Source organism: Coregonus clupeaformis, chromosome 20, assembly GCF_020615455.1.
Source record: "Coregonus clupeaformis isolate EN_2021a chromosome 20, ASM2061545v1, whole genome shotgun sequence".
NCBI lineage: Eukaryota > Metazoa > Chordata > Actinopteri > Salmoniformes > Salmonidae > Coregonus > Coregonus clupeaformis.
This window is the reverse complement of record NC_059211.1, coordinates 8202536-8215878: the sequence shown is the minus strand read 5'-3', so window position 1 is coordinate 8215878 and position 13343 is coordinate 8202536. Positions and strand designations below refer to the sequence as shown.

At 40.9% G+C, this 13343-nt stretch overlaps 1 protein-coding gene across 9 annotated transcripts in view; it reads right to left on the bottom strand.

The window, feature by feature from the left end:
- The window catches only part of LOC121533770 (arf-GAP with coiled-coil, ANK repeat and PH domain-containing protein 2), a 120425-nt gene that overhangs the window by 74007 nt on the left and 33075 nt on the right, over nt 1-13343 (bottom strand). For all 9 annotated transcript variants that reach the window (XM_041839995.2, XM_041840004.2, XM_041839994.2 and 6 more), the window contains exon 2: nt 1152-1209. In XM_041839995.2, the coding sequence (XP_041695929.1) occupies nt 1152-1209 (58 nt within the window). The remainder of the gene's footprint in view (nt 1-1151; nt 1210-13343) is intronic.

The following is a 13343-nucleotide window of genomic DNA, read 5'->3' as shown; positions in this document are numbered from 1 at the left end:
TTTATAAAGAAAACTTCAAATAAATAGTTTTGAAAAACCACCCTGTGGCTATTTCCAAATACCCCGGTATTTACGGTATTCCGCCCAAGCCAGTGTCTCCGCTGCACTCATTTTGCTGTGGTTCTGCTCCACGGCAAAATCATTTCCGCCATGCAACAAAAAATATATGGAACATCAACAAATATTTCTGCTGAGGCGCATTATGAAGACGATAGAACATTCCACATGTACTTTTCTTCTGCAAACAAAACGAGTAATTAATAGAAAAATCTAACAACCCCATAGTAGAATAGTTTATATATTTACCTAGTCGGCTTGTTGTGTTCTATGCTAGATAAATATTCCTCTTGTGGTGCATTCATGTTATAAGTGCCATAGGGAGGGAAACATGCATTCTGACAAGCAGTCAATGCACAACAATTCTTGCAATCACGAAACAGCAGTTTTAATGGGTTTTGTTAAAATGAGGGAAATCCCAGCTTTCCATTCCTACTTTATTTATTTCTCAACTCTTAAATATGCGTGAACTTTGACGAAGTGGTTTCTGTGAGAAGTACATTATTATTATTTTTGTACAGGCAGGGGGGCTTATTACCCTGCGTAGCGAGTTACCCCAAGTTACCCTAACAGGTAGGCCTATATTATATTCAGTGTTTATGCATGTTTTTTTGGGACTTAAAATTCATAAATATGATAATAACTAGTTAAAAGATCACATTTGAGATCTGGCTAATGATTAGCCCAATAGGGTAAATGCAGATAGGCAACCCCACGCTTCAGCGTATTTATTTGCACTTTGCTGCATCAGTTGGGCTAAAGGTGATAATGTTTATTGCTAATAGCATTCCTGATAATATGGACCATGCATAGGCTATATACTGTACATGGCCCAATGTGTTAAAATCATTTTAACAAATAATTTTAGAAATGTGTTATTGGGCTAATTTCTGGAGGTGGAAATTCTATTTTAGATGGTGTCAGCATACTTATTTTAATTCATTTTGGAGTAGAATGTCCTTTTAAAAAGTCACAGGAACTGAGCTCCTCAGTCCTTCTACATATGAATTATAGGAGCGACCTTTTCCCCCCACTGCTACAAATTTTTCCACTGGCCCAAGCCTACTCCAAACCCAAATCTGGACCCTACTCACCTTGTCAAGCTTGGACTCCAGTTCCCCGACATCCCCTTCCACCTCCTCTATCGTGGCCCTGTGAGGAGGAAAACAACACATTTCAGTTACTCTACTGGTAGAAGGGGCTGCTACAAGTCAATAGATAAAACAGTCAATGGCAAATAAGCTACAAGGGAAAATGAACAGTCGATACATTGCTTTGCACTGGAAGGTGAGTCAGACTGAAATGAGCATTCCACGTGATGGTGGGGCAATGCGTTGGACAGACGCACGCACACACACACTTTTCTGCCATTGAAATCCTTGGGTGGGACACCTAAGCGTTTTTTGGGCCACTTAAGTCCAAATATATATATACACACAGTACTAGTCAAAAGTTCTAGAACACCTACTCATTCAAGGGTTTTTCTTTATTTTTACTATTTTCTACATTGTAGAATAATAGTGAAGACATCAAAACTATGAAATAACACATATGGAATCATGTAGTAACCAAAAAAGTGTTAAACAAATCAAAATATATTTTATATATTTTTGATTCTTCAAATAGCCACCCCTTTGCCTTGATGACAGCTTTACACACTCTTGGCATTCTCTCAACCAGCTTCACCTGGAATGCTTTTCCAACAGCCTTGAAGGAGTTCCCACATATGCTGAGCACTTGTTGGCTGCTTTTCCTTCACTCTGCGGTCCAACTCATCCCAAACCATCTCAATTGGGTTGAGTTTGGGTGATTGTGGAGGCCAGGTCATCTGATGCAGAACTCCATCACTCTCCTTCTTGGTAAAATAGCCCTTACACAGCCTGGAGGTGTGTTGGGACATTGTCCTGTTGAAAAACAGATATTAGTCTCACTAAGGGCTAACCAGATGCGATGGCGTATCACTGCAGAATGCGGTGGTAGCCATGCTGGTTAAGTGTGCCTTGAATTCTAAATAAATCACTGACAGTGTCACCAGCAAAGAACCCCCACACCATCACACCTCCTCCTCTATGCTTCACGGTGGGAATCACACAGGCGGAGATCATCCGTTCACCTACTCTGCGTCTCACAAAGACACGGTAGTTGGAACCAAAAATCTCACATTTGGACTCATCAGACCAAAGGACAGATTTCCAATGTTCATTGCTCGTGTTTCTTGGCCCAAGCAAGTCTCTTCTTATTATTGGTGTCCTTTAGTAGTGGTTTCTTTGCAGCAATTCGACCATGAAGGCCTGATTCCCGCAGTCTCCTCTGAACAGTTGATGTTGAGATGTGTCTGTGACTTGAACTCTGTGAAGCATTTATTTGGGCTGCAATTTCTGAGGCTGGTAACTCTAATGAGTTTCATCATAGCGCTTGATGGTTTTTGCGACTGCACTTGAAGAAACTTTCAAAGTTCTTGAAATTTTCTGGATTGACTGACCATCATGTCTTAAAGTAATAATGGACTGTAATTTCTCTTTGCTTATTTGAGCTGTTCTTGCCATAATATGGACTTGGTATTTTACCAAATAGGGCTATCTTCTGTATACCACCCCGACCTAGTCACGACACAACTGATTCGCTCAAACACATTAAGGAGGAAAGAAATTCCACAAATTAACAAGGCACACCTGTTAATTGAAATGCCTTCCAGGTGACTACCTCATGAAGCTGGTTGAGAGAATGCCAACAGTGTGCAAAGCTTTCATCAAGGCAAAGGGTGGCTACTTCAAAAACCCTTGAATGAGAAGGTGTGTCCAAACTATTGACTGGTACTGTATGTTTTCATAATATAATCTTTGCCAACTAACAATCGCCAAAATAAAAGCTAGACCGTCACGAAGAACTGAAAACTCCAAAAACAATGAATTAAGCAGTATATATTTTGTTATTTTGATTGAGCAAAAGAACACAGCATTAGATATGGCAAAAAATTCATTGAATTGCGGGAAATTAGCTTTAAAACTGCAAAAATTTATCTCTGCTCCATGGAGAAAGTTGCAGAATTGCAGAAGATTGCCTTAAATTCACATATTTCACTACACTGCCAAGATGGGGGCATCTAAAACATCCTCTAAAATTCAGCTGGGCCGACCGTACCCATTGCCACGCCCACCACCTAAGCCCCTTTTTGATCCAGAAAAAACCCTGCAAACACATACGGCCAGATTGAGAGATGCCACATTGGGTAACGCCACGGGCCTATATCTGGCATTTTGCTCGACTAAACATTACACAGCTTGGCCTTCCCGGGAACAATACACTTGGAGCAGCAACAGCAGAATGCCACCGGAGACGAAAAGGAAACTGGAATGACAGCTTCTCAAGGTTCCATTAAGAACAGTGAGAATCTGAGAATCTCCATTAGACTGACAACATTGAGCCCTTATGGGAACAGCAGTAGCTCAGAACAGCAAAGCAATAGCACAGAATTTGCACAATGCTTTCCAGCAGTCTTTGTTGCATATTGGGGACATGTTGTTGAAAATAATTGGAGACCCTTGTGACTGAACACTGATAAATCCCTCACAAATGTATTTGCTTGTGATGTTAGTTCTTTGGCCTCACCATATCTAAATTTGAACAGATAGTAGAATGGAAGATCGACACAGTACAAGCTTAGCTCGTTGCAGTGTGTTACCAATCTATTTGCAAGAGAGTAAAGGCAGATCTTGTCTGGTGAAGGTGATCTCTCCTTCTCCTTACGACACGCCCCAGTAAAAGAAAATCCCCCTGGGACACAAGGTGGGAGCAATTAATTATCAGGTAGAACAGAAAACCAGCAGGCTCCGGACCTCGTAGGGTAAGAGTTGAATACCCCTGGTATAAGGTCACAAGTTCACAAGATAAAGAGGACCAAGCATAGGAGTAATTTGAGGAATCACTTTCAATCTATGCTAGAGTTCCATATTAGACTATGGTACCCAGCAAGCCTCTCCTTAATATCAAGGGCATGATCTCCGGCTGTTATGCGGGCTGCAGCACAGTCAAAGTGCTGACTGAATGCTCAAGCAACCTCGAGTTCAGCCCCTCCCCCTTCTTGGCTGCTGCTGGCCAGACAAACCTGGCCTGCAGTCTGGTCAAGGTGTTATCCCAGATGGCATACTGAGTCCTGAGATAACAAGACGGCGGATAAAAAGGTGGCGGAACATAGACATTCTAAAATGCAGCTTACTATAAGAATCATTAAGGCCTAAACTATTTATGTAATTATGTACAAAGCCTATGGCATGAAAATAGTGAAAAGAACATGGGTTACTGAGTGCAGAATTGCAGTCCCGGCCTGGGTTTTTCCACAGTACTGCGAACACATACTGCAGTGAAAGCTTATCTTGTTCTCTCCACACATCCTAGCTATGGTTCCTCATCGGGACAATGAGATACCGATAGGAATCAGTGACAGTCTGAAAACGCGATTGGGGAATATGGGCTTATTCCCCCGGAGTCGTTTCAGTTCGATGTGATGCCATTGGGGTCGAACGGTGCACCCAGCGTAATCAAATGAAGATAGTGGTGCGGGGGGGGCTTGGGATTACAGTGACACCCAGGGTGGACCAGGCGGGATGGCCCATCCAAACCCCCTCTGGCTGTTTCTATGGCTGTCACGTCCCACACAGCACCGCTATGCCACAACATCTGGCCACGGAGTGAGCATAACAAGATGCAAGCATGTCACTGTCGACTTGTCCAGCAGTGAGAGGATGTTTTGAAGAGGAGCCCCAGCTACACAGATAGACAGCAATGACACTAAATAGTCATAGAATGGATTTATGTTAAATAAATATTTTCTTGCTACCGGCAAAAGAAATGGAGCCAAACAACTCTTCCATGCATCTACACCACCGAACTCTAAATATAACACTAACATGTACAAGCCTATTTACAGATGCATGCATCCTCACAGTCAGAGCTTTCGAAATGAGTTTGTGTTCATCAGGAGCTGGCTGAGTCCAAAGAGCTATGATTGAGTTGTCACTTCACCCACCCTGTATACTTAAGACAAGAAGCCCTGTATACTTAAGACAATAATCCATTCCTTTGTTGTTTGCTTTACAATTATGCTGGGCAGTTATAGCTTGATATGGGCTGCCATCAGTGACTACTTCCACAGTGTAACATAGACTGATATCAAATATGATAATAATTATGGTAGACTGCACATTCCAGCTGAAGCCATAGATTCCACCCCACCTACTCAAAATACCAGTTAGGGCTCTGGTCAAAAATAGTGCACTAAATAGGGAATATGGTGCCATTTGGGATGCAAAGTGCAGGTAGGAGGAGAGACAGAGAGGTGGCCTATTTTGCATTGGATAATCCCTAGGGCCCTATAAAATCTGCGCTGCAGAGAATCCAGACATGGAATCCAGAATTCAACTATTTTTAAAAATGTATTGAACTTAGTCGGAAGTCAACTAAAATGTATCGAACTTATTAGAACATTCATTATTTTGCCCAAGATTATCATAAAACATGAACAAAATGGATCAGTGATTCGTATTTTCCTTCAACTGTCTGAAGAGGTAATGGCACAGGAATGTATTTATTTTATTTTTATTTAACCTTTATTTAACTAGGCAAGTCAGTTAAGAACAAATTATTATTTACAATGACGGCCTACACCGAATGCCTGTCTGTGTGTGCGCACGTGTTTGTCTACCACTTTGTGTAGCCATTAGCGATAATGCTAATGTATTGACAATCGTCTTCTGGTAGATGGAAAGGCTTTCCCAAAAACCTTTAATTTATACTGAACAAAAATATAAAACGCAACCTGAGCTGAAATAAAAGATCCCAGAAATGTTCCATACGCACAAAAAGCTTATTTCAACAAAAACAAAAAGCACAACCCTGTTAGTGAGCCTTTCTCCTTTGCCAAGATCATCCATCTACCTGACAGATGTGGCATATCAAGAAGCTGATTAAACAGCATGATCATTACACAGGTGCACCTTGTGCTGGGGACAATAAAAGGCCACTAAAATGTGCAGTTGTGTCACACAACACAACGCCACAGACATCTCAAGTTTTGAGGGAGTGTGCAATTGGCATGTTGACTTCAGGAATGTCCACCAGATATGTTGCCAGAGAATTGAATGTTCATAAGCCTCCTCCAACGTTGTTTAAGAGAATTTGGCAGTACATCCAACCGGCCTCACAACCGCAGACCACGTGTACCCACGCCAGCCCAGGACCTCCACATCCGGCTTCTTCACCTGCAGGATCGTCTGAGACCAGGCACCCGGACAGCTGATGAAACTGTGGGTATGCACAACTGAAGAATTTCTGCACAAACTGTCAGAAACCGTCTCAGTGAAGCTCATCCACTGGCACGCTGGAGAAGTGTGCTCTTCACAGATGAATCCCGGTTTCAACTGTACTGGGCAGATGTCAGATAGCGTGTACGGCATCGTGTTGGCGAGCTGTTTGCTGATGTCAATGTTGTGAACAGAGTGCCCCATGGTGGTGGTGGGGTTATGGTATGGGCCGGCATATGCTACAAACACGATGGCAATTTGAATGCACAGAGATATCGTGACGAGATCCTCAGGGCCATTGTCGTGCCATTCATCCGCCGCCATCCCCTCATGTTTCAGCATGATAATGCACGGCCCCATGTCGCAAGGCTCTGTACACAATTCCTGGAAGGTGAAAATGTTCCAGTTCTTCCATGGCCTGCATACCCACCAGACATGTCACCCATTGAGCTTGTTTGGGATGCTCTGGATCAACGTGTGCGACAGCGTGTTCCAGTTTCTGCCAAAATCCAGCAACTTCGCACAGCCATTGAAGAGGAGTGTGACAACATTCCACAAGCCACAATCAACACCCTGATCAAAATTCTTTTTTAATCTTCAACATAGGAATGCTACCAAAAAGAACTTAATGAAACTGGTTACAATTGACGGAGTCACCCATGATTCACCAAATTATATTTTGAAGGAGGAAACAAAGTACTTTAAGCATATGTTTTCGTTTCAGTCGCCTCCATCTCCTCTAACTGAAGCTAATTGTAGAGATTGTTTTTCTATTGATAATGTCAAATTAACAGCCATACAGAAAGACTCATGTGAAGGTGAAATTACAGAGGAGGAACTTCTGGATGCAATTAAATACTTTAAGTCTGGGAAAACTCCAGGGTTGGATGGCATACCAGTCGAGGTATATCAAACCTTTTTTGATATACTAAGAGGACCGTTATTAGCATGTTTTAACCACTCCTATGTAAATGGTAGATTATCTGACACTCAAGAAGAAGGTCTGATCTCATTATTACTGAAACAGGATACAAGTGGAAAATATAAAGATCCAGTCCATTTACAAAATTGGAGGTCCCTTACACTTCAGTGTTGTGATGCAAAAACTCTAGCAAAATGTATAGCGCATAGAATTAAAAAGGTATTGTCGGATATTATTCATTCTAATCAGACAGGTTTTTTTACATGGAAGATACATTGGAGATAATATAAGGCAAGTATTGGAAACAATAGAACACTATGGAAAATATGGGAAACCAGGCCTGCTATTCATAGCAGACTTCGAAAAGGCATTTGATAAAGTACGACTGGGGTTTATATATAAATGCCTGGAGCATTTCAATTTTGGTGAATCTCTTATAAAATGGGTCAAAATCATGTATAGTAACCCTAGGTGTAAAATAGTAAATAATGGCTATTTCTCAGAAAGTTTTAAACTGTCAAGAGGAGTGAAACAAGGTTGTCCACTATCGGCATATCTTTATTGTGGCCATCGAGATGTTAGCTATTAAAAATCAGATCCAATAATAATATCAGAGGATTAGAAATCCAAGGCTTAAAAACAAAAGGTGTCATTGTACGCTGATGATTCATGTTTTCTTTTAAATCCACAACTAGAATCCATCCACAGCCTCATAGAGGATCTAGATACATTTTCTAACCTCTCTGGATTACAACCAAATTATGACAAATGTACTATATTACGTATTGGATCACAAAAAAAATACACTGGTCAAAAAAATTAAGCGAACACTTAAACAACACAATGTAACTCCAAGTCAATCACACTTCTGTGAAATCAAACTGTCCACTTAGGAAGCAACACTGATTGACAATAAATGTCACATGCTGTTGTGCAAATGGAATAGACAACAGGTGGAAATTATAGGCAATTAGCAAGACACCCCCAATAAAGGACAGGTTTTGCAGGTGGTGACCACAGACCACTTCTCAGTTCCTATGCTTCTTGGCTGATGTTTTGGTCACTTTTGAATGCTGGCGGTGCTTTCACTCTAGTGGTAGCATGAGACGGAGTCTACAACCCACACAAGTGGCTCAGGTAGTGCAGCTCATCCAGGATGGCACATCAATGCGAGCTGTAGCAAGAAGGTTTGCTGTGTCTGTCAGCGTAGTGTCCAGAGCATGGAGGCGCTACCAGGAGACAGGCCAGTACATCAGGAGACGTGGAGGAGGCCGTAGGAGGGCAACAACCCAGCAGCAGGACTGCTACCTCCGCCTTTGTGCAAGGAGGAGCAGGAGGAGCACTGCCAGAGCCCTGCAAAATGACCTCCAGCAGGCCACAAATGTGCATGTGTCTGCTCAAACGGTCAGAAACAGACTCAATGAGGGTGGTATGAGGGCCCGACGTCCACAGGTGGGGGTTGTGCTTACAGCCCAACACCGTGTAGGATGTTTGGCATTTGCCAGAGAACACCAAGATTGGCAAATTCGCCACTGGCACCCTGTGCTCTTCACAGATGAAAGCAGGTTCACACTGAGCACATGTGACAGACGTGACAGAGTCTGGAGACGCCGTGGAGAACGTTCTGCTGCCTGCAACATCCTCCAGCATGACCGGTTTGGCGGTGGGTCAGTCATGGTGTGGGGTGGCATTTCTTTGGGGGCCGCACAGCCCTCCATATGCTCGCCAGAGGTAGCCTGACTGCCATTAGGTACCGAGATGATATCCTCAGACCCCTTGTGAGACCATATGCTGGGTGCGGTTGGCCCTGGGTTCCTCCTAATGCAAGACAATGCTAGACCTCATGTGGCTGGAGTGTGTCAGCAGTTCCTGCAAGAGGAAGGCATTGATGCTATGGACTGGCCCGCCCGTTCCCCAGACCTGAATCCAATTGAGCACATCTGGGACATCATGTCTCGCTCCATCCACTAACGCCACGTTGCACCACAGACTGTCCAGGAGTTGGCGGATGCTTTAGTCCAGGTCTGGGAGGAGATCCCTCAGGAGACCATCCGCCACCTCATCAGGAGCATGCCCAGGCATTGTAGGGAGGTCATACAGGCACGTGGAGGCCACACACACTACTGAGCCTCATTTTGACTTGTTTTAAGGACATTACATCAAAGTTGGATCAGCCTGTAGTGTGGTTTTCCACTTTAATTTTGAGGGTCACTCCAAATCCAGACCTCCATGGGTTGATACATTTGATTTCCATTGATCATTTTTGTGTGATTTTGTTGTCAGCACATTCAACTATGTAAAGACAAAAGTATTTAATACGATTATTTCATTCATTCAGATCTAGGATGTGTTATTTTAGTGTTCCCTTTATTTTTTTGAGCAGTGTACAATTTTTACATTACCATGTAGTTTTCCAATAAAATGGTCTGATGGTGATGTGGATATACTCTGAATACATATCCCAAAGGAAATAAATGATCTCACTTCAATACATTTTAATAGAAAGTTAGCAAAAATAGATAAGAACTTACTACCATGGAAAGGAAAACACCTGTAAATTTGTGGAAAAATCACCCTGATTAACTCTTTAGTATTATCCCAGTTTACCTATTTGCTTATGGTCTTGCCTACGCCTAGCGAACAGTTTTTTAAATTATATGAGAAAAAAATATTCAATTTTATTTGGAACGGCAAGCCAGACAAAATTAAAAGGGCATATTTATATAATGAATATGAATTCGGAGGACAGAAATTATTAAATATTAAAGCATTAGACATATCACTAAAAGCTTCAGTCATACAAAAGTTATACTTAAATCCAAACTGGTTCTCAAGCAAATTAGTAAGATTGTCTCACCCAATGTTCAAGAAATGCCTTTTTCCCTTTATTCAGATTACAACAACTCATTTTCAGTTATTTGAAAAGGAAATCATCTCCCAAATATCACAATTTCTAAAACAAGCCATAGAAAGTTGGTTGCAATTTCAATTTAATCCTCCAGAAACGACAGAACAAATAATGCAACAAATATTGTGGTTAAATTGAAATATACTAATTGACAAAAAAACTTAATTTTTTGACAGAATGTTTAAAAAAGGTATAATCTTTGTAAATTATATCATCGGTAGGACTGGTGGAGTTATGCAGCTAACAAAAACATATGGAAATGTCTGCTCAACCCAAAATTACAACCAAATAATTGCAGCCTTACCGCAAAAGTGGAAGGGGGAGAAAGTAAGGAACCTGTCTGTCGGCCTTGCATTAAAGAACATAATTGGTTAAGGAAAACTGTGATAAATAAAAAAGTATATCAGTTTCACTTAAGGACCAAAGGATTGACAGCCGTCCCATATAGATTGCAAAATAGTTGGGAAGAGATTTTTGACATACCGATCCCATGGCATAGTGTTTATGAACTGACACGCAAAACGACACCGGATTCAAAAATTAGAATCTTTCAATTTAAATTATTATATAAAATTCTTGCTACCAATAGAATGTTATTTATATGGGGGACACAATCTTCCCAGCTCTGCAGATTTTGCTGTGAAGAGACAGAATCATTAGATAATTTGTTTTGGTTCTGTCCATTTGTAGCTTGTTTTTGGACACAGGTCCAGGATTGCAATATTTACCTGGAGCTAACCTTGCAGATAGCATTACTGGGTGATCTGAAAAGTCATAGTCAATCGATCAATAATATAATAATACTATTAGCAAAAATGTTTATTTTTAATTCACAATCTGTAGAAGCAATGAGAATAGAAAGGTTCAGAACTTTTGTAAAACATCACAGTACGGTTGAAATATATATGGCAAATAGAAATCCTATATGGATGGTATTAAGAGATAGATGGGAGGTATTGAATGGAGTTGAAGGATGGGACTAATAACAAATAACAACAAATAATAACAAAGATAGCTAATAATGTAAGCATACTGTGTCCATAATAAGTATATAGGTTGTATGTTGGGAGCTTTTGGGAAAGAGCACAGTTAGAAAGATATGGCATATAGAAGCAAACCGGATGGACATCATGAAAATGATCGGAGAGGTTGAGAGTAGAAGTAGTTCAGGAGCAAAAACAAACAAAAAAGATATATATAATAGAATTATTGTAAAATTGACTGTGTCCATAAGGTGTAGATAGTAAGTATAGGCCGGAAGTAGAGGCCTGGGCATTGTTGTTCACTAATTTACTCCAAGTAGGGAAAGGATGGCGGGGTTGAAAAGTAATAAAGGGGAGTATATATATAAAAAACATAGGGGATTGGAAGTGATACAGACAATTACATTGATAGAAGTTACAATCTATCTGCAATATTAAGCTGATCCATCCCCCCGAAAAAAAGAAAAAAAAACACCCTGATCAACTCTATGCGAATGAGATATATGTCACGCTGCATGAAGCAAATGGTGGTCACACTTGATACTGACTGGTTTTCTGATCCACGCCACTACCTTTTTTTTAAGGTACTGTATCTGTGACCAACAGATGCATATCTATATTCCCAGTCATATGGAAAGCCATAGATTAGGGCCTAATTTATTTATTTCAATTTACTGATTTCTTTATATGAATTGTAACTCAGTAAAATCTTTGAAATTGTTGCATGTTGCGTTTATATTTTTTTTTTAGTGTAAATGTAACCTACAAAGTACCCTATGCCTACCTGGCAGAATGATATCATGATTATTTCAGTGGCCATTTGTTTTACAAACTCTGCAATTACAAGAGCACTACAGAAACATTGCTAATCAAACAACGGTCTCTTGCTGGTGCACACTTGCATTAAAAGCGTAACTAAATCAAAATGACTGTCAGGCAGCCACAGACAAATGCCATTTCATTGATTTATCATTTATAATAAATAAAAAAAAGGTTAAGTTGAATGGCTATGCATCCTGGAAAATGGCTACACGGACTCAACTAACAATATTTAGGCCTGATAAACCTAGGCTTAAGGCCAAAGACTGTAAAAAGATCATGCCTAACTTGTAAGTAGTCAAGGTAAGTAGTCATTGGTGATCTGTTCTGGTCACTTCCTTGAAGAAATCCCAATAGCTGCCATCTAACCCAAATGTAAATGAATTGGTCCACTTTCATGCTCTGTCTAGCCACCAGAACGTGAATGTTTTCTTTTAATATGAAACTCTGGCCTGGTGGGAGAACTTGTGAAAGTGCTGACGGAGGATAAAATAGGAGTCATTCTGGCTAAAGAAATCTAGGACGTTGCCTCACAGCCTTGGAGCGTGCCCAGTATAATGTGCTCTGTATAACGAGCAGAGAGCAAGAGAGCGAGAGACACACTAATGAGGGAAGTTCACAGAGACACAAAGGCATTGCTTTAGACCAGGAACTCACTGACACATCAAGGCTATAACAGTTCTAACTATTACTACTCAGTGGCCGTGTCCGAAAACCCATACTAGCGTCCTACATACTTAAACTGCATAACATGTGCTCATCGTATACTATTTAGCAAGTAGCGTTTAGTAAAAAGTAGTATGCCACGGCAGCAACGCAGTAGCGGCTCTTGACTGGCTCAGTAGGCGAGGCAGGGTTTCCAAATTCAACAGACATGCATCGCATTAACCAGCCTGATTATAGCTAATTTTCAATTAGATTAATTTATCTGAAAATAATATTTTATAGGCCTACTCGCACTGGTTATATGCTGACTATCACATTCGATGAAACTGATGAAACTGAGGAGTATTTCTGTCTGTAGTAAATCCCTTTTGTGGGGAAAAACTCATTCTGATTGGCTGGGCCTGGCTCCAAAGTGGGTGGGCCTGGTTCCCAAGTGGGTGGGCCTAAGCCAGGCCCACCCATGGCTGCACCCCTGCCCAGTCATGAGAAATCCATAGATTGTGGCTTAATGAATGTATTTTAATTGACTGATATCCTTATATGAACTCAGTAAAATCATTGAAATTGTTGCATGTTGCGTTTATATTTTTGTGCAGTATAGTTTAAAAGCTCTGACGAAGGACAAGAGAACAAGAAACACTTTTCAATGAGAAAACAGAAATCCACTTTGGGCAAAAAAAGAACAAAAA